This window comes from Oncorhynchus mykiss, chromosome 3 (assembly GCF_057628025.1).
Source record: "Oncorhynchus mykiss isolate SJ-2025 chromosome 3, ASM5762802v1, whole genome shotgun sequence".
NCBI classification, from domain to species: domain Eukaryota; kingdom Metazoa; phylum Chordata; class Actinopteri; order Salmoniformes; family Salmonidae; genus Oncorhynchus; species Oncorhynchus mykiss.
Genome location: NC_143024.1, coordinates 82,548,358 through 82,575,923, shown reverse-complemented (window position 1 = coordinate 82,575,923; position 27,566 = coordinate 82,548,358). Strand labels below are relative to the sequence as shown.

General features: G+C 44.4%; 1 protein-coding gene and 1 long non-coding RNA gene across 2 annotated transcripts in view; one reads left to right on the top strand and one right to left on the bottom strand.

Annotated features, from left to right (window-relative positions):
* Window positions 1–27,566, bottom strand: part of LOC149984698 (uncharacterized) — a 114,926-nt gene that overhangs the window by 63,556 nt on the left and 23,804 nt on the right. Inside the window, exon 2 of the long non-coding RNA XR_016494841.1 lies at window positions 12,015–12,144. This is a non-coding gene — a long non-coding RNA (uncharacterized LOC149984698). The remainder of the gene's footprint in view (window positions 1–12,014; window positions 12,145–27,566) is intronic.
* LOC110520512 (uncharacterized) lies at window positions 926–27,236 on the top strand. Its single transcript, XM_021597890.3, has 3 exons — window positions 926–1,069; window positions 23,242–23,554; window positions 23,738–27,236. The coding sequence occupies exons 2-3, from the start codon at window positions 23,245–23,247 to the stop codon at window positions 25,678–25,680; spliced, it is 2,253 nt and encodes a 750-aa protein (XP_021453565.3). The 5' UTR covers window positions 926–1,069; window positions 23,242–23,244; the 3' UTR covers window positions 25,681–27,236.

Sequence of the window (27,566 nt, the reverse complement as noted above, 5' to 3'; positions counted from 1 at the left end):
GACTCTTCCATCCATTATTCTTGTTGAAGTCTGGACTCTTCCATCCATTATTCTTGTTGAAGTCTGGACTCTTCCATCCATTATTCTTATTGAAGTCTGGACTCTTCCACCGATTATTCTTATTGAAGTCTGGACTCTTCCATCCATTATTCTTATTGAAGTCTGGACTCTTCCATCCATTATTCTTATTGAAGTCTGGACTCTTCCATCCATTATTCTTATTGAAGTCTGGACTCTTCCATCCATTATTCTTATTGAAGTCTGGACTCTTCCATCCATTATTCTTATTGAAGTCTGGACTCTTCCATCCATTATTCTTATTGAAGTCTGGACTCTTCCATCCATTATTCTTATTGAAGTCTGGACTCTTCCATCCATTATTCTTATTGAAGTCTGGACTCTTCCATCCATTATTCTTATTGAAGTCTGGACTCTTCCATCCATTATTCTTATTGAAGTCTGGACTCTTCCATCCATTATTCTTATTGAAGTCTGGACTCTTCCATCCATTATTCTTATTGAAGTCTGGACTCTTCCATCCATTATTCTTATTGAAGTCTGGACTCTTCCATCCATTATTCTTATTGAAGTCTGGACTCTTCCATCCATTATTCTTATTGAAGTCTGGACTCTTCCATCCATTATTCTTATTGAAGTCTGGACTCTTCCACCCTTTTCTCACTTTCTTTCACCCCTCTTTCGCTCTACTCTCTTTCCCCATTCTCTCTCTCTTGCCCGTTCCCCCCTCTCATTCTCTTTCCATCCCTCCTCCCTCTCTCTGTCTCTTGCCCTCTCACTCTCTCTCTCGTGCCCTCTCCCCCTCTCTCTCTCCCCCCCCCCCCATCTCTTGCCTCCCCCCCTCTCTCTTGCCCTCCCCCTCTCTCTCGCTCTCTCTCTCTGCACTCTTCTTCCCCTGACTCCTCCCAGTAGTAGATATAAGACAGGTCCATGCCGTGATGCTGTTCGGAGCTCATAACCCAGGGTTGTCTCAGTACATCCATCTGTCTGTCTCTCCATCTGTCTGACTGCAGTGATTATTCCCCCTTTAAACGGCCACTCACAGAGAAAGGTAAGGAACCTTCCAATTCTCCAGCCTTAGCATCTTTTTCATAATGTCAGATTACAAGGGTGAATGCTGTAATAAATTAATCTTTTTCAGATGCATGTAAAACAAAAAACTTGGCACTTGGTTTATGTGTCTGTGTATGCAATGTGTTTGTATTTGTTCAATCAGCACTGGTCATTTAGGAACAGTTGACAGGTTGATTGCCTTTGAGTGTATTTTGGAATGATCAGAACCAGAGTTGTGGACAAGTCTTTGTATAGAGTGGTGTTCCTTGTCGTTGTTTTTTGTTGCTCTGTGATGATATCCATAATATTTCCTCAGTGAGTGTTTCATATCAGGACTGGTTTTACATGATTGTACAGTGCCTTCTGAAATTATTAATACCCTTGACTTATTCCACATTTTGTTCTGTTACAGCCTCAATTCAAAATGGATAACATTTTTCTCACCCATCTACACACAACACCCCATAATTACAAAGTGAAAACATGTTTTTAGAAAATGTATACAAAATGAAATACATAAATATCTAATTTACATAAGTACCCTTGAGTCAATGCATGTTAAAATCACCAGTGGTAGTGATTACAGCTGTGAGTCTTTCTGGGTAAATCTAAGAGCTTTGCAGACCTAGATTGTACAATATTTGCACTTAATTATAATTTTTGAACTCTTCGAGCTCTGTCAAGTTGGTTGTTGATCATTGCTAGAGAGACATGTTCAAGTCTTGCCATAGATTTTCAAGCTGATTTAAATCAAAACTGTATCTTGGCCACTCAGGAACATTCAATGTCATCTTGGTAAGCTACTCCAGTTTATCTTTGGCCTTGTGTTTTAGGTTATTATCCTGTTGAATGGAGAATTTATCTTCCAGTGAGTGTTGGAAAGCAGAGTGAACCAGGTTTTTCTCTAGAATTTTGCCTGTGCCTAGCTCTATTCCGTTACTTTTTATCCTAAAAAACTCCCTAGTCCTTGCTGATGACAAGCATACCCTTAACATGATGCAGCCACCACCATGCTTGAAAACATTGTATTCAGAACATTAAGTAAATTCATTTCCTTTTATTCTGTACAAGCTTCATTTTCTTCACTCTGACATTTAGGTTAGTATTGTGGAGTAACTACAATGTTGTTGATCCATCCTAAGTTTTCTCCTATCGCAGCCATTAATTAAACTCTGTAACTGTTTTAAAGTCACCATTGGCCTCATGGTGAAATCCCTGGATGGTTTCCTTCCCCTCCAGCAACTGAGTTAGGAAGGACGCCTGTATCTTTGTAGTGACTGGGTGCATTGCTACTCCATCCAAAGTGTAATTAATAACTTTACTATGTTCAAAGGGATATTGAATATCTGCTTTTTTTTACCCATCTACCAATAGGATCCCTTCTTTGTGAGACATTGGAAACCCTCCTTGGTCTTTGTGGTTGAATCTGTGTTTAAAATGTACCGCCCGACTGAGAGACAGATGGTTGTATGTGTGAGGTACAGAGATGGGGTAGTCATTCAAAAACTATGTCAATGCAACTTATTTTGCGATTTGTTAAGCCCATTTTTACTCCTGAACTTACTTAGGCTTGCTGTGACAAAGGGATTGAATACTTACTTATTGACTCAAGATATTTCAGCTTTTCATTTTTTATTAATTAGTAAAGATTTCTAAAAACATCATTCCACTTTGGTATTGTGTGTGGGCCAGTGACACAAAATCTAAATGTAATACTTTTTTTAGCACAACAAAATGTGGAAAAAGTCAAGGGGTGTGAATAATTTCTAAAGGCACTTTAAATAGTCCAGTAAAATCCAAGTCTTCCTTTGGATTTCAATGAAACTAAATATTTTTGGGGTAGCACCAATAAACTTAACTTAACAAATGTAGTTGTTCTTGGATGTTATTGGGTATCTTGGCAGTTTGGAATAAATGGGAATCAATCAGCTAGACTGTTTGAATATTTAGGGTTGGTTTTCCATGTAAAGCTTAAGTGTTACTAAGTGTTGTCTGTGTTTACTGTGGCTGCTTCACATGCAGAGGTCACTGAGACTTCTGTGATGCATTTTACATTCAAGTCAAATATGCTTTGTTGTCATACAGTACATGTATACTTTTAGCAGAAGAAGAGAATCGAGCAAACCCAGAAGGGGGCACTGTCTGGGTTTGCTCGATTCTCTTCTTCTGCTAAAAGTTGCCATCCCCAGGAAATGGAATGTGGGTATCTGTGAAAGATTGCTTGCTGTGAAAGATTGCTTGTGTGGAAGGCGTGTGTGTGTGTGTGTGTGTGTGTGTGTGTGTGTGTGTGTGTGTGTGTGTGTATGCAGGAGAATGTGTGTGTGCATGTCTATGTGTAGGCTGTGAGATGTGTGCATGGCAGAGAGATGAAGCCAAACTGTCAGGTCTGTGTGATGGGGCCAGGAGCAGCAGTTTGGTGAGAAAAGAGTGCAGGTCAAACACTGTCACTGGCTGACAAGAGCTATTTCTCCCTGGGAAAATGACAGCTCATTGGTTGAAATGGATGGTGTTCTCTCACTGGAAAGCTCATCGGTCCATTGGTCAGTCATTAAAAGTGAATGTCCAGTTATGCTCTTATTCTGTGAGGCAACAACAAGTCACCATGTCATTAGATGTGCAAATCCAATCGGTTTTCCACGTTGATTCAATGTCGACACGTAGATTCTTTGGGTTGAAATGATGTGGAAACAACGCTGATTCAATCAGTTTTTTCCCAGTGGGACACCTCGCTGTGCACAGGTATATACCCACCTATAGTTGAACAAATCAACTAAAAACACATTATGCATACCCCCTCCCTTCAAGTGGACACAGGAGGTACAGGGTCAGGAAGGCCGACTAAGAACAGAAAGGTTAAAGAGTGTTCTAAGATGATGATGACCCATCCGACACTGCAGATCAGATCGTGTGTGTGTGTGTGTGTGTGCGTGTGTGTGTGCGTGTGCGTGTGTGCGTGTGCGTGTGCGTGTGTGTGTGTGTGTGTGTGTGTGGTAGATAAAGGGCATGTTTGTGTGACCATACACCTCTAACTTAGTGTTAAGAGATTTTAAACTGAAGGAATTCACTGCATTCAGATGAGAATGTAAGAGCGAGAGACTGACAAAGGGAGTGAGAGAATCTGTAAACATAGTTTGGTTGCTTAGCAGCACAGCTGTGTCTAACGGGGCCAGTGTGTGTGTGTGTGTGTGTGTGTGTGTGTGTGTGTGTGTGTGTGTGTGTGTCTGTGTGTGTGTGTGTGTGTGTGTGTGTGTGTGGTGGGGAGTGGAATCGAAAGGCCCAGTGTTTTTTTGGACATGCTCAGTAGGCTTTGACAGTCGTTCCCCAGTTAGTGTTTTTAACATCCAGTAGGATCCAACAGTGTTGTCAGAGTAAAGGCCTGTACAGGGATCAATTCTACGTGCCTCATACCTGTACTCATACTGTACTCATACCTGTACTCATACTGTACTCATACCTGTACTCATACTTGTACTCATACCTATACTCATACTGTACTCATACCTGTACTCATACTGTACTCATACCTGTACTCATACCTGTACTCATACTGTACTCATACCTGTACTCATACTGTACTCATACCTGTACTCATACTGTACTCACACTGTACTCATACCTGCACTCATACTGTACTCATACCTGTACTCATACCTGTACTCATACTGTACTCATACCTATACTCATACTGTACTCATACCTGTACTCATACTGTACTCATACCTGTACTCATACTGTACTCATACCTGTACTCATACTGTACTCACACTGTACTCATACCTGCACTCATACTGTACTCATACCTGTACTCATACCTATACTCATACTGTACTCATACCTGTACTCATACCTATACTCATACTGTACTCATACTGTACTCATACCTGTGCTCATACTGTACTCATACCTGTACTCAACCCTATACTCATGCTGTACTCATACTGTACTTATACCTGTACTCATACTGTACTCATACTTGTACTCATATTTGTATTCATACCTATGCTAATACTGTACTCATACCTGTTCTCATACCTATACTCATACTGTACTCATACCTGTACGCATACCTGTACTCATACTGTACTCATACTGTACTCATACGGTACTCATACCTATACTCTACACATACGTCTCTGTGCGTACGTCTCTCCCTTTCATTACTCTTCGCTCCTCTCATTTCCTCCTCTCACACCCTCTCTCACCTCCCACACCAGCCTGCCTCTCTTCCTCTTTTTTTCCCTCTCACCCTCTCTCTGCTGCTCTCTCTTCTTCCCCTCTCCCTCCTCTGCCCCTCTCTCCAAGGAAAAAAGAGGGGAATAGACGTATTTGCTCATTTAGATAGAGAGGAAGAATAGGAGACAGGGAAGACAAAGGTGAGAAGAGAAATATATCTGTGGAGGAAGAGTGGAAGACATAAGGAAGGAGGGAGGAGAACAGACAGATGTGTCTAAAGGTAAGGTAGAGGAAGAAGAGGAGGAGTAGATTGAGATATTTCTGTCTTTTTCTGGAGGAAGAAAGATGTTTTGGATGGAGAGTGTTTATAGTGCTCAGCTTTGTACTTGGCTCTTGTGTGTGTGTGTGTGTGTGTGTGTGTGTGTGTGTGTGTGTGTGTGTGTTCCCACTCTAAATAGTACAAACACCCATCATTTCTCCATTGTCTGCCAGTAAAACGTCTGTATCTGTAGCCATCCCTGAATCTCTGGTTTATTAGGACCTGACGCCAAGCCATAAAATGCAACACAAACACTCTAACACACACTCACTAACACACACTCACTAACACACACTCACACACACACACACATTCACGCACACAGACACACACACACACACGCACAGTGACACACACATACACTCACTAACACACACACACACACACACACACACACACACACATACTCACTAACACACACACACTCACTAGCACACACTCACTAACACACACACACACTTCCACCCACCCATGCACTAACACACACACACACACACACACACACACACACACACACACACACACACACACACACACACACACACACTAATTTACACACTTCCCCCTCCTTTCTCTTCTTCTCCTCACCCTCTCTCTTCTTCTCCTCCCTCTCCTCTCTCTTCTTCTCCTCCCTCTCCTTCTCCTCCCCCTCCTCTCTCTTCTTCTCTTCCCCCTTCTCTCTCTTCTTCTCCTCCCTCTCCTCTCTCTTCTTCTCCTCCATCTCCTCTCTCTTCTTCTCCTCCCTCTCCTCTCTCTTCTTCTCCTCCCTCTCCTCTCTCTTCTTCTCCTCTCTCTCCTCTCTCTTCTTCTCCTCCCCCCTCTCTCTTCTTCTCCTCCCCCTCCTCTCTCTTCTTCTCCTCCCCCTCCTCTATCTTCTTCTCCTCCCTCTCCTCTCTTCTTCTCCTCCCTCTCCTCTCTCTTCTTCTCCTCTTTCTCCTCTCTCTTCTTCTCCTCCCTCTCCTCTCTCTTCTTCTCCTCCCTCTCCTCTCTCTTCTTCTCCTCCCCCTCCTCTCTCTTCTTCTCCTCCCCCTCCTCTCTCTTCTTCTCCTCCCCCTCCTCTATCTTCTTCTCCTCCCTCTCCTCTCTTCTTCTCCTCCCTCTCCTCTCTCTTCTTCTCCTCTTTCTCCTCTCTCTTCTCTCCTCCCTCTCCTCTCTCTTCTTCTCCTCCCTCTCCTCTCTCTTCTTCTCCTCCCTCTCCTCCCTCTTCTTTTCCTTCTTCTCCCACTCTTCTTCCCCCATAGGTCACTTCTTCGGTTTTTACAGCTGTTGGCATTACAAACAATTAGATCATGCATGTTTTGACTATACACTAACAAAGTTCATATTGCAATAGCTTACACTTTTTGCATTCTTTGTAAAACACAGCTTGTGCATGTCAGACTGTACTGCGTCATTGTTACAGATTGTTTTATCCTTTTTAAACAACGGAAACACATCTTATGTGGAAGAGAGAGTGACGCTGTCAATGTTTACAGAAATAAAAGCATCCCAGTTGTAAACAGCCAAGCCATTCTGACGTGTGTAACTGATGCAACCCTGAACAACCCTGGTAGCCCTTTCCTGCAGTCAAAAGACCAAATCACCCTGTAGTGGCCTCATGGCTGGAATGTTCTTAATCATTTTCATCATTTCATAATTAACCAACGTTATTTACAAAAAAACTACAAATCTGGTGTTTCGATGTCAAACAATTTGGTTATATTTCAGTCTTCTTTGGTGTAAATAAAGTGTAATATTGTGATACAAACTGAAAATGTAATACATTTCAACTCTATATCTGACATGGTACAGGTGTCTTCTTCTTTTTAAGCCCATAACCAGGTGTGTGAGGTGTATACTTTAGTTTCAAAGTAGATTTGTTTAAGACTACCAAGAAACACTGTGACCATGATTTCGCCCAGTGCAGTAAAAGGCTAAAGAGACACTGGATCACTCACCCACACACACTCACCCACACACACTCACACACACACACTCACCCACCCACACTCACCCACACACACTCACCCACACACACACACTCAACCACACACACTCACCCACACACACTCACCCATGCAAACATCAGACGGCTTTGAATAATTGTTTTGTGAGTCTTGGGCAGGTAGGGCAGCTGAAATCACTGTGGTGTGGGCAGGACCACAGGCTGAGTGAGTGAGTGAGTGAGTGAGTGAGTGAGTGAGTGACTGACTGAGTGACTGACTGAGTGACTGACTGAGTGACTGAGTGGCTGACTGACTGACTGACTGTGTGACTGTGTGACTGACTGACTGACTGTGTGACTGTGTTTCTGACTGACTGACTGACTGTGTGACTGTGTGACTGACTGACTGACTGTGTGACTGTGTGACTGACTGACTGTGTGACTGTGTGACTGACTGACTGACTGTGTGACTGTGTGACTGACTGACTGACTGACTGACTGACTGTGTGACTGACTCTCTGACTGACTGTGTGAGTGTGTGACTGAGTGTGGGATCCTCTGTGAGGGTGAAGAGGATCTCATGAAGACTATTCCACCCTGAACTCACCACGTAATCATTCAGACCCTCCCGAGTGTGGCCCGTGACAAACACGCTTACACACGCCTAAACACACACACGCGGGCATACACACACGTACACACACACGCACATATGCACACACATACAATATGCAGATATACACACACATACACTATGGTTTAAGTTAATGATGGCCATAATATACTGTAGAAATGTGTATCACTTTGGGTCATCTTAATGCTTTCCGTCAGATGGTATGTACTCTAGCTGTTCTCGTACAGTTGATCCTTTGTTAAAATGAGGCGACGAGCTCAGTCTGTCACTGCACATGGCATATTAATAATAGACAGCCAGCTACCCCACATTCCCACTCTTAAAGACGTCAGCTGAATCTATTTACTCTCTGAGTTGCAATTTGGTGACGGAAGTGTGTGTGACAATTAAAGTGACCTGTGGAATGTATCAGGACCTAGACATTTCTCCCAAACCTGGTCCTGGAAAGCTACAGTAAGGATGGGATTATGTTTCAGTTCCGGCCTTCTTACTTGAATACACACTCCAAATCAATCTTCATACAAGAGTCTGTTAAATGGCTTAGATGTGACTGTATCATAAAAGACATCTGCGTCATTAGCAGTGTGACCCAAGCCAGGCGTGGATGGCCAAAACTGAACATAACATACATGATCTATAATCTCTCAATTCTGCTATAACAGAGCATAACCTCAGTCCACCTCTACTGGACCAGAGTTTAGAATGTTCTGTCTACGCCATACTGGATACATGTGCTCACACACACGTGCACGCACGCGCACGCACACACACATACACACACATACACACATATACACACACACACACACACACACACACACACACACACACACACACACACACACACACATTGAACCAGCAGTAATGAATCAGGCTATTAGTCTAGAGCCTCTTCATCCACGTCTGGGTCTCTCCCCCCCCTAATATGTTGTTCCACACTAAAAAATTGAATTTGCCAGTATCTAACCCAGCCAAACCCTATCCCAGATGACGCTGGGCCAAATTGTGCACCACCATATGGGACTCCCAATCATGGCCGGTTGTGATACAACCTGGGATCAAACCAGGGTTTGTAGTGACACGTCTAGCACGGAGATACAATGCCTCAGACCGCGGCGCCACTCGGGACCCCATATGGGTCGTGTAAGTATTAATTTGTGGATGCATGTGGGTGGTAGATCCATTCTGTGGACAAACGTGTGAAGTCACAGTTTGCAGTGAGATCACCACTGCCCCCCCACTTCTCCCACTCCATGTTTTGGTTGTTTGAAGGATCTATTTCCATATCGCAGGCGTTGAGAGCCAAGAAAGAAATAAGGATGTAGAGCGAGGGCTCTTTGGCAAGTCTGGCTCCCATTGCCACAGAAACAAGACGGGCCCCCTTCAAAGGCAGGAGATGGCCGGCTCCCGTGGGGGGAGAGAGGGTGGCACAGCCACGTTAGAATCGCCAGCCGCCTGAGAAAAGGTCAAGGGTCAACTCAGTTGTCATCCATCATAGGTGAGCTAGTGTATAGAGCTGGGGCTGGGGTAGGGCTAGGGGTAGGGCTGAGGCTGGAGTAGGGGTAGGTCTGGGGTAGGGTTAGGACTGGGGCTGGGTCTGAGGTAGGGCTGGGGTAGGGCTGAGGCTAGGGTAGGACTGAGGCTGGGGTAGGGATAGGGCTAGGGGCAGGGGTAGGGCTAGGGCCTGGGGTTAGGGTAGGGCTAGGGCCTGGGGCTGGGGTAGGGATAGGGCTAGGGGTAGGGCTAGGGCCTTTGGCTGGGGTAGGGCTAGGGTCTGAGGCTGGGGTAGGGCTAGGGCTGGGGTAGGGCTAGGGCTGGGTCTGAGGTAGGTCTAGGGGTAGGGCTGAGGCTGGGGTAGGGCTGAGGCTGAGGCTGAGGCTGGGGTAGGGCTAGGGCTGGGTCTGAGGTAGATCTAGAGGTAGGGCTGAGGCTGGGGTAGGTCTGGGGTAGGGTTAGGGCTGGGGCTAGGTCTGGAGTAGAGCTAGGGATAGGGCTGGGGTAGGGCTGAGGCTGGGGCTGGGGTAGAGCTAGGGATAGGGCTGGGGTAGGGCTGAGGCTGGGGCTGGGGCTGGGGCTGGGGTAGGGCCTGGGGCTGGGGTAGGGATAGGGGCTGGGGTAGGGCTAGGGCCTGGGGCTGGGGCTGGGGTAGGGCTAGGGCAGGGCTGAGGCTGGGGTAGGGTTGGGGTAGGGCTAGGGGTAGGGCTAAGGTCTGGGGCTGGGGTAGAGCTAGGGCTAGGGGCTGGAGTAGAGCTAGGGCCTGGGGCTGGGGTAGGGCTAGGGCCTGGGGCTGGTGTAAGGCTAGGGCCTGGGGCTGGGGTAGGGCTAGGTGCTGGGGTAGGGGTAGGGCATGAGGCTGGGGTAGGGGTAGGGCTTGAGGCTGAGTCTGTGTCTGAGTGTTGGTTGTGGGGAAAAAGGGTTGCAACTGGAACTAGGAGAGAGGGGATGGGATATGGGTATATGTCACAGGTAGCTGGTGGAACCTTAATTTGGGAGGAGTGGGTCAGAGAAATAGCAGGAATATAAATGGAATGGTATCAAGTACATCCTACACATGGTTTCCATGTGTTCAATACCGTTCCATTTACTCCATTCCAGACATTATTATGAGCCATCCACCCCTCACCAGCCTCCTGTGGCATAGGTATATGGCTGGAGCTGGTGCTAGGGCTTGGAATGGGGCTGGTGTTGGTGTACAGAGGTTGGAGGGCATGGGACTAGAACCCACAATCTCTTAGTTAATACTATATACCACTTCACTCTTAGAAAGAAAAGTGCTATCTAGAACCTAAAGGGTTCTTCGGGCTGTCCCCATAGGAGAAACCTTTGAACAACCCTTTCTCGTTCCAGGTAGAACCCTTTGGTTCCAAGTAGAACCATTTTGGCTTCCATGTAGAACCCTTTCCAGAGAGGTTTTTACATGGAACCAGAAATAGTTTTACCTGGAATCTAAAAGGGTTATCCAATGAGGACAGTCGAAGAACCCTTTTGGAAACCTTTTTTCTTAGAAATAAAAATAATAATGCAAAATAAAGCATTACCAGCTCTCCCAGAACCAGTCGGCCTGACCCAAACCCATCCACAGAGCAGAATCCGTTCCTCTGGCCCATCTAGACAGGATCAGGACTGCCTTTGTTTCAAGCTCAAAGAGAAAAAGACAGAGAAACACACACACAGTCCTACCCTAGCTGCATCAGAGGACCATCAGAGGACCACAGGAAATAAGATCACATTTTTTAACTGTACTTGGAAAGGGGAATACCTTATCAGTTGTACAACTGAATGCATCTTCCGCATTTCACCCAATCCCTCTGAATCAGAGAGGTGGGGAAGGCTGCCTTAATTGACCTCCATGTCATCAGCACCCAGGGAACAGTGGGTTAACTGCCTTGGTTAGGTGCAGAATGAACAATTTTTAAAAATCTATCAGCTCAGGGATTTGATCCAGCAACTTTTTGTTTACCGTCCCAACGCTCCTGCCCACCAGGCTACCTACCTAGACTTTCTTGTGTGTTATCCTCCATGATTTAACAATGTAAATAAGTCCCAGACTGTATTGTGTGTTATCCTCCATGATTTAACAATGTAAATAAGTCCCAGACTGTATTGTGTGTTATCCTCCATGATTTAACAATGTAAATAAGTCCCAGACTGTATTGTGTGTTATCCTCCATGATTTAACAATGTAAATAAGTCCCAGACTGTATTGTGTGTTATCCTCCATGATTTAACAATGTAAATAAGTCCCAGACTGTATTGTGTGTTATCCTCCATGATTTAACTCATGTGCATGTAAGACATATTCAAGTTTTATGTTTGCTTGTTTTTTTTAAATGGTCGAGTTAATAAACTCAACTAAACCAAAGAAAACTCAAAAGTCTGTCTGTGTTACTGACCTTCAGAGGGGAACGCACAGGAGGGAGAACATGACTATAAGACTAGGTGGTGGTCTGGAGGACTGACTCCTTGGACCATTCTTCTGTCTGTTTGACCCGAGCTCTGCTTGTTGGACGCCACTTCTGGGTCCTGGATGTGAGTGAAAATGAGAAGAAAATAAACAGACGCATCAACAATAATCTCTCAATTCTGCTATACCAGCTAACAGAACATGTCCTCAGTCCACCTCTACTGGACCAGATTCTAGAATGTTCTGTCTACGCCATACTGATACATGTGCTCTCTCTCTCTCTCACACACACACACACACACACACACACACACACACACACACACACACACACACACACACACACACACACACACACACACACACACACACACACACACAGTTCCTCTCATGTACACACAGCAGCCTCAAACAGATACCTCTAGGAGAAGAAAGCATCTCAAGATCAGAGAGTGATGGGGTCGAAGGTTGTGGGCACTGAAGTGTTTTTATTTCCACTTGGCTTTGAGGTGAGAAAAATACCTCTCACTGCTGTAAAATGACCAATGATTGACACGCAGTACACAACACACACACTCTTTTATCTATGCACCACACACACACACACCCGAAAAACACACAGATCAGGTGGACACTCTTTTTGGTGGACTTCTAGGGTCACCTAAAAGGACTTACGTTAGCCTAGGTGTTTTTCCCAAACATGTGAAGTGAACAGGGACATCCCTTCCGAGTTGCTTTCGGTCAATTAGTATTTTGAAGTACTAGCCTAGTTATTCTAAAATGATACGCTTAGAAATAAAGTTTCTGCGGTTCAAAGGCTTTGCAGGAACCCTACTGTAAACACCAAAAAACCTCAGAAATTATTTTGTATTTCTCTTCAGAACGTTTGAACTATGAATAGACCAGTGTTGGGGAAGCTACTCTGAAAATATACAGTAGTTTAACAAGCTACTACTAACTGGGCACAGATGTCAATTCAACGTTGGTTCAACGTCATTTCATTGAAATGACGTGGAAACCATGTTGATTCAACCAGTGTGTGCCAGGGGTTTGAAACAAAATTATTTTCCAATTGTTTCGTTCTGAAGAGTAGAATTATTTGTTTTTGGTTCCGACCAGCAAAATAAAGTTCTGAACCGGTTCAAACCCAAAAAAGTACTGGTTTTAGTTGTTCCTTTAAAAAATCTCTGAAATATTTTTAAAAAACTTTTAGCTCAACATTAAATTACTTCACCAATCATGCAGTGCAGACAGAGCAGCTTGTTATAGAACCGGCAAGCTATAGCTCAGTGAGTTGTTTACATACATTGGCAAGAAAATGTATGTGAACCATTTGGAAATACCTGGATTTCTGCATAAATGTATCATCAAATTTGATCTGATCTTTGTCTAGGTCATAACAATAGACAAACACAGTCTGATTAAACTAATAACAGAAACAATTATATGTTTTCATGTCTTAATTGAACACACAGTATAAACATGCACAGTGCAGGGTGGGAAAAGTATGTGAACCCTTGGATTTAATAACTGGTTGACCCTCCTTTGGCAGCAATAACCTCAACCAAACGTTTTCTGTAGTTGCGGATCAGACCTGCACAATGGTCAGGAGGAATTTTGGACCATTCCGCTTTACAAAACTGTTTCAGTTACGCAATATTCTTGGGATGTCTGGTGTGAACTGCTCTCTTGAGGTCATGCCACAGCATCTCAATTGGATTGAGGTCACTGGGACTCTGACTGGGTCTCTCCAGAAGGCGTATTTTCTTCTGTTGAAGCCATTCTGTTGTTGATTTAGTTCTGTGTTTTGGGTTTTTGTCATGTTGCATCACCCAACTTTTGTTGGGCTTCAATTGGCGGACAGGTAGCCTAACATACTCCTGCAAAATGTCTTGATAAACTTGGGAATTAATTTTTCCTTCAATGATAGCAAGCTGTCCAGGCCCTGAGGCAGCAACGCAGCCCCAAACCATGATGCTCCCTCCACCATACTTTACAGTTGGGATGAGGTTTTTATGTTGGTGTGCTGTGCCTTTTTTTCTCCACACATAGTGTTGTGTGTTCCATCTAAACAACTCAACTGTAGTTTCATCTGTCCACAGAATATTTTGCCAGTAGTGCTGTGGAACATCCAGATGCTCTTTTGCAAACTTCAGACGTGCAGCAATGTTTTTTTGGGATAGCAGTGGCTTCTTCTGTGACGTCCTCCCATGAACACCATTCTTGTTTAGTGTTTTACATATAGTAGACTCGTCAACAGAGATGGTAGCATGTTCAAGAGATTTCTGTAAGTCTTTAGCTGACACTCTAGAATTCTTCTTAACCTCGTTGAGCATTCTGCGCTGTGCTCTTGCAGTCATCTTTGCAGGTCGGCCACTCCTAGGGAGAGTTGCAACAGTGCTGTATTTCTCCATTTCTTACTATGGACTGATGAACATCAAGGCTTTTAGAGATACTTTTGTAACCCTTTCCAGCTTTATGCAAGTTAACAATTGTTAATCTTAGGCCTTCTGAGATCTCTTTTGTTCGAGGAATGGTTCACATCAGGCAATGCTTCTTGTGAATAGCAAACAAACATTTTGTGAGTGTTTTTATAGGGCAAGGCAGCTCTAACCAACATCTCCAATTTCATCTCATTGATTGGACTCCTAGTTAGCTGACTCCTGACTCCAATTAGCTTTTGGATAAGTCATTAGCCTTGGGGTTCACATACTTTTTCCAACCCACACTGTGAATGTTTAAATTATGTATTCAATATAGACAAGAAAAATACAATAATTTGTGTGTCATTAGTTTAAGCACACTGTGTTTGTCTATTGTTGTGACTTAGATGAAGATCAAATCAAATTTGATGACCAATTTATAAAGAAGTCCAGGTAATTCCAAAGGTTTTCACATACTTTTTCTTGCCTCTGTACGTGATGGAAAGACAAGTGTAGGGCGCGTGGAGAGCTGGAAGAACAAGAACAAGGGCTTGAGGGAGTCAAAATAGCAAAAGGAGGAAGCGTTGTGGCTCTACAAATATCTACATATGATGTGGAAAGCTATGATTTTCAGAGTAGGACACCGATTAAAGGCGTTTTATTTTGGCGTTTTGAAGGATATCGAGGCTTCGTGGCTTTGGAAGAACATGCCAGAAGTGGTAGACACATGTCTACTGACCTGAATTATAGATCGCAAAAAAGAGGAAATCCTATCGGTTTTGTTGTCGTTTGATCAACAGTTTCTTCTGACTCGTGAAACTTGGGTATGTGAGATTTGCAGCGAGACCATATGTACAGAAGACACTGCAGTGTTACAATTGTAAAAAGTATGGACACGTGGCAAGTGTTTGTCAAAGGAATAAATATGTTGTAGTTGAAGAGTCCGATGAAGCACGTTGCTGTAATTGTGATGGGAATCACGTTCCTGAGTTCCCGGAGTGCCCTGTAAGGATGAAGGAGGTTGCAGTAGCTAGGATCAGGGCTGTCCAGCAGGACAATAGCTGAAGAAAAAAAAATAGCTGAAGGAGTGAGTTTAGATGAGATGGTAGTGGATGGCCCACAGCCTGCAGTAAATGCCATTCAGGAGAAGAGTCCTGAAACATTAACAGTGAAGTAGGTGGATTTTGTTGCATTTATTGCGCAAGTGATGAAATGCACTGGACAAACTGATATAAAATCTAAGAAACTAGACATTGTGAAGGTGGCAAAAAGATTTCTGGATCTCCAGGACTTTACAGCCTAAATGTTGCAGGGAATAGGGAATGAAGAGGTTCCTCTTCCCAGGTTCCTGAACCTGTGTAGGGATCTGAGTAGACATTTGAATCTAACTGCAGTACGTTTAGTTATTTTTTTTTAAACTTTTGAATATTAGAAGTATATTTTTTCACCCTTCTCTTCTCCATATTATTTAGCATTCATGTTGATAAGTTTTCCGCCCATCCAGTAGGTGGCGGCATGCACCTCTAACGTTGTTTGCGAACCGCCATATCATAGACGAAGAACAAGACGAGTAGGGCTCCAGATGCATTTGAAATGTTTCGGGTGGGGAGAGAGGGAGGAGGAGGAGGCTTGGCTTGAAGCACTGGCATCTTGTGATGACATTCATTGTCTGAATTAGGCCCACAGAATTATACCTACGGAGGAGCGGCTTCTATGGACACATCTCAGCTTTTTGTAGATAATAAATCCAATGTGAAATGTAATAACTATAGTATCCCTAACTAGCATTTAAAAAGTTAATGCATTCTTCTCTAATTAAAAATCTCTCTCCCTATCTTCTGAATCACATGACAACGCTACAGCTATGCTTTGGAGGGGGCGGGGCTTGTAACTTCATTAGGCTACAGCTATGCTTTGGAGGGGGCGGGGCTTGTAACTTCATTAGGCTACAGCTATGCTTTGGAGGGGGCGGGGCTTGTAACTTCAGTAGGCTACAGTTATGCTTTGGAGGGGGAGGGGCTTGTAACTTCAGTAGGCTACAGCGATGCTTTGGAGGGGGCGGGGCTTGTAACTTCAGTAGGCTACAGCAATGCTTTGGAGGGGGCGGGGCTTGTAACTTCAGTAGGCGACAGCTATGCTTTGGAGGGGGCGGGGCTTGTAACTTCAGTAGGCTACAGCTATGCTTTGGAGGGGGCGGGGCTTGTAACTTCAGTAGGCGACAGCTATGCTTTGGAGGGGGAGGGGCTTGTAACTTCAGTAGGCTACAGCTATGCTTTGGAGGGGGCGGGGCTTGTAACTTCAGTAGGCGACAGCTATGCTTTGGAGGGGGAGGGGCTTGTAACTTCAGTAGGCTACAGCTATGCTTTGGAGGGGGAGGGGCTTGTAACTTCAGTAGGCTACAGCTATGCTTTGGAGGGGGCGGGTCTTGTAACTTCAGTAGGCTACAGCTATGCTTTGGAGGGGGATGGACAGGTAGCCTACACGCACACACACTGGCAAAGATATTCAGGTGACAGGCAGACAGTGGAAGACATTCTGATTGACCGAGAGAGGGCTTTGCATAGGCACTTGGTTGCATTTTTTGTCACTACTCTTAAACCCCTGGATTCCATTTATCATAGCACCCTTCGTTTTATCACAGGAGACAATTTTATTACTCATCACTGCATCCTTTACCAAAAGTTTGTTATGGATAATCCTGAATGAATCTTGAATAATGGTGAGTGCAAAAGTTCCAGAGGGTCAAAGATCATACCCCCAGGACATGCTAACCTCCCCTGTTATTGGTATTGGTGAGAGGTTAGAATGTCTTGGTGGTGTGATCTTTGACCCTCTGGAACTTTTGCACTCAGCATGTAAACTCCGTAATTCAACAAAATTATTATTTGTTAAACAAAATCTCTTTCTCTGAGAAATTGTAGCTCAGTATTTGAATTCTTTATTTTATACAGTCATTATTGCTCATCCGGTGTCAATAATTTCTGACCCGACTGTATATGTTAATTAACAGAATGTGTAATTCAGCCTATTAAACACAAAAAGTGAGAATTAGGCAGACTGTCAGAAATGTAGTGTGTAGTTCCAGTGATTAGCTACACTGCTACATCAAATCAAATGAAATCTAAGTTTATTTGTCACGTGCGCCGAATACAACAGGTGTAGTAGACCTTACAGTGAAATGCTTACTTACAGGATCTAACCAATAGTGCAAAAAAGATATTATGTGAACAATAGGTAAGTAAAGAAATAAAAACAACGGTAAAACGACTGTAGCGAGGCTATATACAGTAGTGAGGTTATATACAGTAGAGAGGCTATATACAGTAGAGAGGCTATATACAGTAGAGAGGCTATATACAGTAGAGAGGCTATATACAGCAGATAGGCTACATACAGTAGAGCGGCTATATACAGTAGAGAGGCTATAAACAGTAGAGAGGCTATATACAGTAGTGAGGCTATATACAGTAGAGAGGCTATAAAAGTAGCGAGGCTACATACAGACACCGGTTAGTCAGGCTGATTGAGGTAGTATGTACATGTAGATATGGTTAAAGTGACAATGCGTATATGATGAACAGATAGTAGCAGTAGCGTAAAAGAGGGGTTGGCGGGTGGTGGTTGGGACACAATGCAGATAGCCCGGTTAGCCAATGTACGGGAGCACTGGTTGGTCAGGCCAATTGGGGTAGTATGTACATGAATGTATAGGTAAAGTGACTGTGCATATATGATAAACATAGAGTAGCAGCAGTATAAAAGAGGGGTTGGGAGGGGGAGGGGGCACACAGTGCAAATATGACCTGTTCAGGAGTCTTATGGCTTGCTGGTAAAAACTGTTGAGAATCATTTTTGTCCTAGACTTGGCACTCAGGTACTGCTTGCCATGCGGTAGTAGAGAGAACAGTCTATGACTGGGGTGGTTGGGACAATTCCCTGGTACGACAATTTTTAGGGTTTTCCTCTGACACCACCTGGTGTAGAGGTCCTGGATGGCAGGCGGCTTAGCCCCAGTGATGTACTGGGCCGTACGCACGACCCTATGTGGTGCCTTGTGGTCAGAGGCTGAGCAATTACGTACCAGGGAGTGATGCAACCAGTCAGGATGCCCTCGATGTTGCAGCTGTAGAACCTTTTGAGGATCTCAGGACCCATGCCAAATCTTTTTAGTTTCCTGAGGGGGAATAGGCTTTGTTGTGCCCTCTTCATAACTGTCTTGGTGTGTTTGCCTCATTCTAGTTTGTTGGTGATGTGGACACCAAAGAACTTGAGGCTCTCAACCTGCTCCACTACAGCCCCGTCGATGAGAATGGGGGCGTACTCGGTGCTCCTTTTCCTGTAGTCCACAATCATCTCCTTAGTCTTGGTTACGTGCCTGGCCATGCAGTCGTAGGTGAACAGGGAGTATAGGAGGGGACTGAGCACGCACCCCTGGGGGGCTCCAATATTGAGGATCATCGTGGCAGATGTGTTGCTACCTACCCTCACCACCTGGGGGCGGCCCGTCAGCAAGTCCAGGATCCAGTTGCAGAGGGAGGTGTTTAGTCCCAGGATCCTTAGCTTAGTGATGAGCTTTGAGGGTACTATGGTGTTGAACGCTGAGCTGTAGTCAATGAATAGCATTCTCACATAAGTGTTCCTTTTGTCCAGGTGAGAAAGGGCAGTGTGTAGTGTAATGGAGATTACATAATCTGTGGATCTGTTTGGGCGGTATGCAAATTGGAGTAGGTCTAGGGTTTCTTCGATAATGGTGTTGATGTGAGCCATTACCAGCCTTTCGAAGCACCTCATGGCTTTGGACGTGAATGCTACGGGTTTGTAGCCATTTATGCCGGTTGCCTTTGTGTTCTTGGGCACAGGGACAAGGGTGGTCTGCTTGAAACATGTTAGTATTACAGACTCAATCAGGGACATGTTGAAAATATCAGTGAAGACACCTGCCAGTTGGTCAGCACGTGCCCGGAGCACATGTCCTGGTAATCCGTCTGGCCCCGCAGCCTTGTGTATGTTGACCTGTTTAAAGGTCTTACTCACGTCGGCCAAGGAGAGCGTGATCACACAGTCGTCCGGAACAGGAAATTATTGAACTACTGAAAACACTACCAATATTTTAATTTAGTTCAACTACCACCAAGCTACTGAAAATGTTAGTTAAATTACTAGTTGAATTAGGTGTTTACTACTAATGTAGCAAACTACTTTCCAATACCGGAATAGACAGAAACAACCTGGAATGTAGGGTATTGCTGAAACCAGGGTAAAGAGAAAGAGCCATGCCATGTCCTGTGTGTCCCTCTGGTGGCTGAGGGGTGTTAGTGCAGGTGCGTTCGATCTAGCCTGGGGAGACTCCTGCAGACTCATTCACCCTGGAAAATGTTACAATCCTCCTCCCACTGACACACAGGGTCTAGGTTAAATATAACATCACACACACACAAAGGTAAAATACCTGCGGAGAAGGACTGAGAGTTAGAGAAAGAGAGAGAGAGAGAGAGAGAGAGAGAGAGAGAGAGAGAGGTATACAAACACACACACAGCAATTGGTGAACAGGTTGCGATAAATACCATTGGAAATGAATAATAGCCACTCCATCCTTCCATCAGTATGGAGAGTATGCCACTATCACTTCATTTATGCCACTTTAATAATGTTTACATATCTTGCATTACTCATCTCATATGTATTTACTGTATTTTATACCAGCTATTGCATCTTGTCTATGCTGCTCTGTTATTGCTCATCCATATATTTATATGTATATATTCTTATTTCATTCCTTTACTTAGATTTGTGTGTATTAGGTAGTTGTTGTGGAGTTTTTAGACTACTTGTTAGATATTACTGTACTATCGGAACTAGAAGCACAAGCATTTCACTACACTTGCAATAATATCTGCTAACCATGTGTATGTGAACAATAATATCTGCTAACCACGTGTATGTGAACAATAATATCTGCTAACCACGTGTATGTGAACAATAATATCTGTTAACCATGTGTATGTGAACAATAATATCTGCTAACCATGTGTATGTGAACAATAATATCTGCTAACCATGTGTATGTGAACAATAATATCTGCTAACCATGTGTATGTGAACAATAACATCTGCTAACCATGTGTATGTGAACAATAATATCTGCTAACCATGTGTATGTGAACAATAATATCTGCTAACCATGGGTATGTGAACAAGACAATGTGATTTGATTTGAATATTTCTCATTCTCAAAGGTCAGCTGTGACAACTGATTGGGTTGAACTGACTCCCTAAGAGGCCAAGCCAACAGTAATAAGTCATTCCTACTGCATTTATTTGCCAGACCAGCTCTCAGAATCAGGATCACCTTTATTCACCTACTGAATAATTCATACAGTCAGAATTTTACTTGGTGATATGGTGCTGCTAATGATAGACAATTTTTAGAGGGAGAGGGTTAGACAGAGGGTTAGACAGTGACAGAGGGTTAGACAGTGACAGAGGGTTAGACAGTGACAGAGGGTTAGACAGTGACAGAGGGTTAGACAGTGACAGAGGGTTAGACAGTGACAGAGGGTTAGACAGTGAGGGAGATGGAGAAAGTGAGAGTGAGAGAGAAATCAAACATCACTCTAACAACATATTTCTGAGACTGCATCAAGGTTATTATAGTAAACTAAAACTGAAACTAAAACAAAAACTAATCATGAAAAAACAGTTCAGTAAACTGAAATAAAACAATTAATAAACCCATTGAAAACGAAAACTATACTGAAACTATTATCTTTGACTCAAAACTAACTCAAAACTAACCGAATGATGTTCCGGTTGAATTTTTTTCTAAACTTTGTGCAAAAATCAACGGGGATTTAAGCTTTTGGGAGTTTTCAAGCTACTGAATCTGTTGATTTAATATGCGGATGGAGACGCTTGTGCATAACAATCGCCAGCTAAAAGAGAAACAAATCTAGGTTGCTAACTTGATTCTTCTTACATGTACTACTAAAGTTAAAACGCATCGAACTGGTGTAAACATGGCGAGAGTTTCTTTCCAACACATTCTTTGCACCAGTCTTGGCTCTATTCCTTTTAAATCTAAGTCAAATTGAGATTGACTTTTGGCAATGAATCCCTTTATCTACTTCCACAGAGTCAGATGAACTCATTGTTATGTATCTGTGTGCAGTTTGAAGGAAGTTGCTGACAAGAAACTGTGCAATTGCTTTGCGCAAATGCTAGTTAGCATTGGCTCGCAAAACTACCTCTAACTTCCTTCATACTGGATCGAGATATATAAACATGGTATCCACAAGTTAATCTGAAATTCAAAATCCCAAACTATCCCTTTAAAGTGACATCACAGAAGACACACAGAAATGATGCAACCCAAGTGCTCCTAACTTCCCAAGCATGCTTTCTGTCCCTAACATTAAAACTGAAACTAAAAACTAACTGAAACTAAACATGATTTCAAATAAATAAAAAAATATATAAATATAACAGAAAAACACAAAATTATAATAACCTTCATACCAATCAGTCAGTATTATTTCTCACACAATCCTCATTATTAGAGTCAAACCCAAACATTAGCATGGAATTTTAAATGTGTTTTAATAGTTTGAAACTTACTCGACTTCAGTAACACGAAAAAGGGCCTAAGCCAAGATACAACATCTCCCAGTTTGAGGACTATCTACTGTCTATCTATGTCATAGTGTAGCTGGGTCTTAATGGGGCACAGCGGAGGCTGCTGAGGGGCTCATAATAATGGCTTGAATGGAGAGAATGGAAGGGCATCAAACACATGGAAAACATGTATTTGATACCATTCCACCAATTACGCTCCAGCCATTACCACGAGCCCGTCCTCTGCAATTAAGGTGCCGCTACCCTCCTGTGATCGAGCGCCCTCATAGGAAGATCCGGGAGGTTCACAGTAAAAGGTCAGGACCACATGAAAAGGCTATCTAACGGTCAGCCCAGCCAAAATCAGCCTCATTGTATTATTCATTATTTTATGAAAGAAACAACATGTTAAGAGAAATAACAGACAAGACTTTCTACCGCCTCCCTATCTTGAGTAAAATGTCTATTTGTCATTTTCTCATGTTGCTTCCGCTGCTGTTTGAAATCCAAGGAAAAGTGTAGTCAGTCAGCAGTGTTGTTGTAAGATTGAGCATGTTTAAAAAGAACATCCTGCAACATAAACTCCTTTTTCATTTTCTATTGTTTAAAAAGGATGGCGCCTTTGTTGAGTGTTGCGTGACTGGTGGTCAGTGGTGAATAGTAATTAAGTAAAAATACTTGAAAGTACTACTTCAGTCGTTTTTGGGGGTATCTTTACTATTGTACTTTTTACTCCATTCATTTTCCCTGACAACCCAAAGTACTCGTTACATTTTGAATGTTTAGTAGAACAGGAAAATGGTGAAACTCACACTTATCAAGAGAACACGTGGTCATCCCTACTGCCTCTGTTCTGGTAGACTCACTAAACATATACTTCTTTACTTTTACTCAAGTATGACAATTGTTAACTTTTTCCACCAGTGCTGGTGGTGGTTTATAACTGCAAAATGCATGTTGTATGCATTACACGTTAGTGTCCAGCAGGTGAAGGCAGAGCAATGCAAAGGTCTACCAAGGTATGAATCATAGTACCAGTCACAGGCCTATGGATTTTATATGTTTGAATGTTTGATTGTTTGCATTGTGAATTAGATTCACTTTATTAACTGATTGACTTTGTGATCAATTGATCAACTAACTGATTGTCTAACAGACTTCTCCTCTGGTGACTTCCCTAGGCCATGGTTGTACCTCCCTTCTCCGCCCCCCTCCCTCTCCTAGTGGCTCTGCTTCAGCTTGCAGTACTACCTCTTGTCCACGCGGGGGCGTACTACAGACACAAGCAGCACCCGCAGCAGCATCAGCCCACGCCACACCTGTCCCACATGGGCATAGGGGGTAAGGAGCAGCACCCTCAGCAGCATTGGCCAGGAAAAGAGATGCCCCACATGCAGTACCCCCAGTACAGAAAAGAGATCCCACAGATGTCCATGCACATGGGCAAGACGAACCCCCACAAGGGTGGAGTAGTCAACAGTGGACAGGATAAAGGTGAGACCGAAGGGCAATCTCAAATGACATGTGACTCTGGTCAAAAGTAGGCCAGTAGTATGTTACTTATATTAAAATTATGTCAATCTTCAATGTTTATTACCTTAACCTAACTCGAGTTAGGACACACACACTCTGCCATCTTGGAATGTTTAGACTGAATGGACATCTTACCCCCCACAGGTAAAACCATCCCCAGTGGGGCAGTGGGAGGTCTCCCTGGGGGTCTGCCAGGAGAGCAGGGCCCAGCTGGGCCTCCCGGACCTGAGGGTCCCTCTGGGCCTCCAGGACCTCCCGGGGAAGGACAGCCAGGAGGGGAAGGAAAACCAGGCCACGCTGGTCCCCCAGGATTCCCTGGAATAGGAAAACCAGGACTCCCAGGAATTCCAGGCAAGCCAGGCAGCATGGGAGAGCCAGGAGTACCTGGAGAATTGGGCCCCAGCGGCAGAGAGGGTCCGATGGGGCAGCCAGGGCCTCAGGGGTCCCCTGGTCCTTCAGGTCTTCCAGGGATAGGAAAACTAGGGGCTGGGGGGTTGCCAGGACAACCAGGATCCAGAGGAGAGCCAGGACACAAAGGCCTGCCGGGACTACCAGGATTACCAGGACCCAAGGGTGACAAGGGGATTGGACAGCCAGGACAGCCAGGCCACAAAGGACTAGCAGGACCTCCTGGACCTCCAGGACAGGGAGGGATGCCTGGTGTGGGCAAGCCTGGAATGAATGGCATGTCAGGGCCACCAGGAGGACCAGGGAAACCAGGCCTCCCTGGAGAGCAGGGGCTGGCTGGACCAGCAGGAGAGGGCGGAGAGCCCGGTCCACCAGGGCTGCCAGGTCAGGGAAAACCTGGCCAGAATGGTCTGCCGGGACAACCAGGAATGCCCGGTGGGAAAGGGCACCCAGGCCCTCCAGGTTTTCCAGGGAAGCCTGGATTGCCTGGATTCGGAAAACCAGGATTCCCAGGACCCAAAGGAGATAAGGGGATGGGTGGGATGCCTGGAGGCCCAGGACCAAAGGGAGACAAGGGCCATGGAGGACTGCCTGGTATGCTAGGACAGCCTGGATCAATTGGACCAGCTGGTCCCCTTGGCCCTATGGGACCCCCTGGAGGTCTGGGTCAACCAGGGCCAAAAGGCGAGGCTGGAGAAGGAGGTCATAAGGGGTTGCCTGGTAGGCAAGGGGAGCCTGGTCCTACTGGACTGACTGGTCAGAATGGCTTCCCTGGAGAGGGAGGAGAGCCTGGGCCAAGGGGTCCCACTGGGCCTGTAGGACCCCAAGGGGAAGGCGGACACAAAGGGTTACCAGGCGCCCCTGGCATTCCAGGCCTACCTGGGCCAAAGGGAGAGGGAGGACTTCCAGGCGAGAAGGGTCCCCAAGGTCCTAAGGGCATTCCAGGTCTGGGAGGTGCAGGTGGGCCGATCGGACCTCCTGGTGCTCCTGGGTCTAAAGGTGACAGCGGAACTCCTGGTCTTCCCGGCGTTGATGGTAAGGGAAACCCAGGTGTCCCTGGTCCTCTTGGACCTCCAGGTAAAGAAGGTCCTGGAGGACCACCGGGAAGCCCAGGCCAGCCAGGTCCACCTGGTCCCCCAGGGCCTCCCGGACCCACTGACATGGGAGCAGTCCTCCCTGAGATGGGTTTTCCTCCTGGGCTGGACGGAGTCAAGACTGCCGGTTATGGCAAGAAGGGAAAATATGGAGGAAACGGAGGAGAAGTGATGGGCCCCAACGGCCTGGAGATGCCCGCGTTCACGGCTCTGGTGACCACGCCCTTCCCACCTGTGGGCACGGCTGTGGTGTTTGACAAAATCCTGTACAACGGCCGTCAGAACTACAACCCCCAGACAGGCGTGTTCACCTGCGACATGCCCGGGATCTACTACTTTGCCTACCACATCAGCTGCAAAGGTGCCAACGTGTGGGTGGCGCTGATGAGGAACGATGAGCCTGTGATGTACACATATGATGAGTATAAAAAGGGCTTCCTGGATCAGGCATCGGGGAGCGCAGTGTTACCTCTACAGCCCGGGGACACTGTGTACCTCCAGCTACCCTCGGACCAGGCCGCAGGACTATACGCTGGCCAATACGTCCACTCCTCCTTCTCTGGGTACTTGTTGTACCCCATGTAAGAACACCAACCTTCAGAGAGGAAGAGATGGTCACAAAGAGAGAGAATGTTGGAGAAATGTAAACATTGATTATAGAATTCTTTAAATTGATATGTTGTTTTAAAAACATCAATTATCTGCTGAGATTGACGCTGTTGAGATCGACAGTGACGGGAGGACATGTCGGACCATCCCAGGGAAATTCTGAGAGAGGAGTGTGCTTGTGTGAGGGTACATATATGCAGTTTTTAATAACAATTTATGTTGGGGTACAAAGATTGCTGTATCTATCTACTGGTCTGAGAAGTTGTCACAACAACACTGCATTAAAATATTCCATTACAGCAACTGGGTTCATTTATTGTAAAATGTGGTGATATATATTGGTTTGATTTATAGTACAGCACAGACTGATGTGGAGACTGTAGAAGAAAGAATGGGATATCTGAGGTACATATTTAGTATTGTGTTTTCCCCAGCCCCTACATGTTCCTATTTAAACTGGCAGCTGCCATAAACAAAACTGTGGCAAAGAATGTAAATTGGATAACTTTAAAAAGAAAACTAAAGAAAATAAATTGAATAGCTATATTGGCACCTGAACTTTTGTATTACGGTACTTATAAAATGGTAATTGAAAACCAATAGAGACAGTTCAAGATTCACATAAAGTGGTGCTATCATTTATGTGACATTTTAGTTTGTTACATAACTTTGTTGTTTTGTTTTTGTTTTATTTGTGTGATTACTTTTTGTTGTTACTTTTGCAGACAAGCATCATCTGTGATGTTTATAGGGGTGATTTTGTTGCATGAAATGGATGGGAATGTAATACATTATGGGTGTATTGGTTCAAAGCGATGCCTCTTGTGGCACGTACAGAGTAATGCTCCAACAGACGCTGACTAGCCCACAAAAATGAAAACCACTGCTCTCATTACAAAGCCCCTTCTTGCTGTATGTCTCTGTTGTCAGCTGAATGAAGCAGGAGCACTATACTGACAGAGGTATGAAACAAGTTTGACCAACAGATAGACACTCATTTTGATGGCCTATACGGTTATGTAAGTAGGATAGGAATTGATAATCAATTGTGAATAACTTTTGAAAAAGAGAATTGAATGAATTAATTACTCTGGGGAAAATGGTGTGTAGGCCTATTCCCTCTGGGTTCAGCAGTACAGAATTTAAGTAATTGGGTTAAAGGTACTGTATGTGGAGGTTAAGATTGAAGGTTAATAAATACTTTGATGTCAATTAGCGAGAATAATGCCCAAAACAAACCAGGAGGAGGTGTTTGTGGTTACAAGTTAGTGAGGAGACTTATAGACAACGAATATAGACAAAGAATAGAATGTCAAAAGAGAGAGGGGGAAGGGTGAAAATGCCTTCCTGCATGCCCCCTCCCTCACCTCTCACCCACCTATATATCCCTATACCTCACCCCTCTAGTCTACCCTTCCTTTCTACCCATCTCTACTCTTCTACCCCTCCCCTGACTCCAGGTATCAATTCTGTTTTCTATCTTTATTTCACTCAATGGTGCTAAACACAGTATAATCTAGAAGAAAAAGAAACGCACACCTATTAAGACGAGGTGCTGGCTAGCGGAGTAGAAAACTTGAAAATAAAAGAGAGCCGCACACTCTAGGAGCTCAGATGCAAAAATGTAATTACCAACGTTTCAACAGCCAAGGATTATACCCTGATGAAGACAGCTTGGCTGTCGAAACGTTGGTAATTACATTTTTGCATCTGAGCTCCTAGAGTGTGCGGCTCTCTTTTATTTTCAAGCTAAACACAGTATAACCAAACAAAACCTTGAGTTTTTATGTTTTTACTGTTATACTGTAGATGTTGTTTTTTAAATAAAGATGATTTAACTAAAAGGTCATGCGTTATTCTTA

Bases quoted from the DNA above. Each gene is read 5' to 3' on its own strand.
- LOC110520512 (XM_021597890.3), top strand. From the start codon at position 23,245: ATGGTTGTACCTCCCTTCTCCGCCCCCCTCCCTCTCCTAGTGGCTCTG. The intron at 23,555-23,737 runs GTGAGACCGAAG...TACCCCCCACAG, and splicing joins CAACAGTGGACAGGATAAAG to GTAAAACCATCCCCAGTGGG.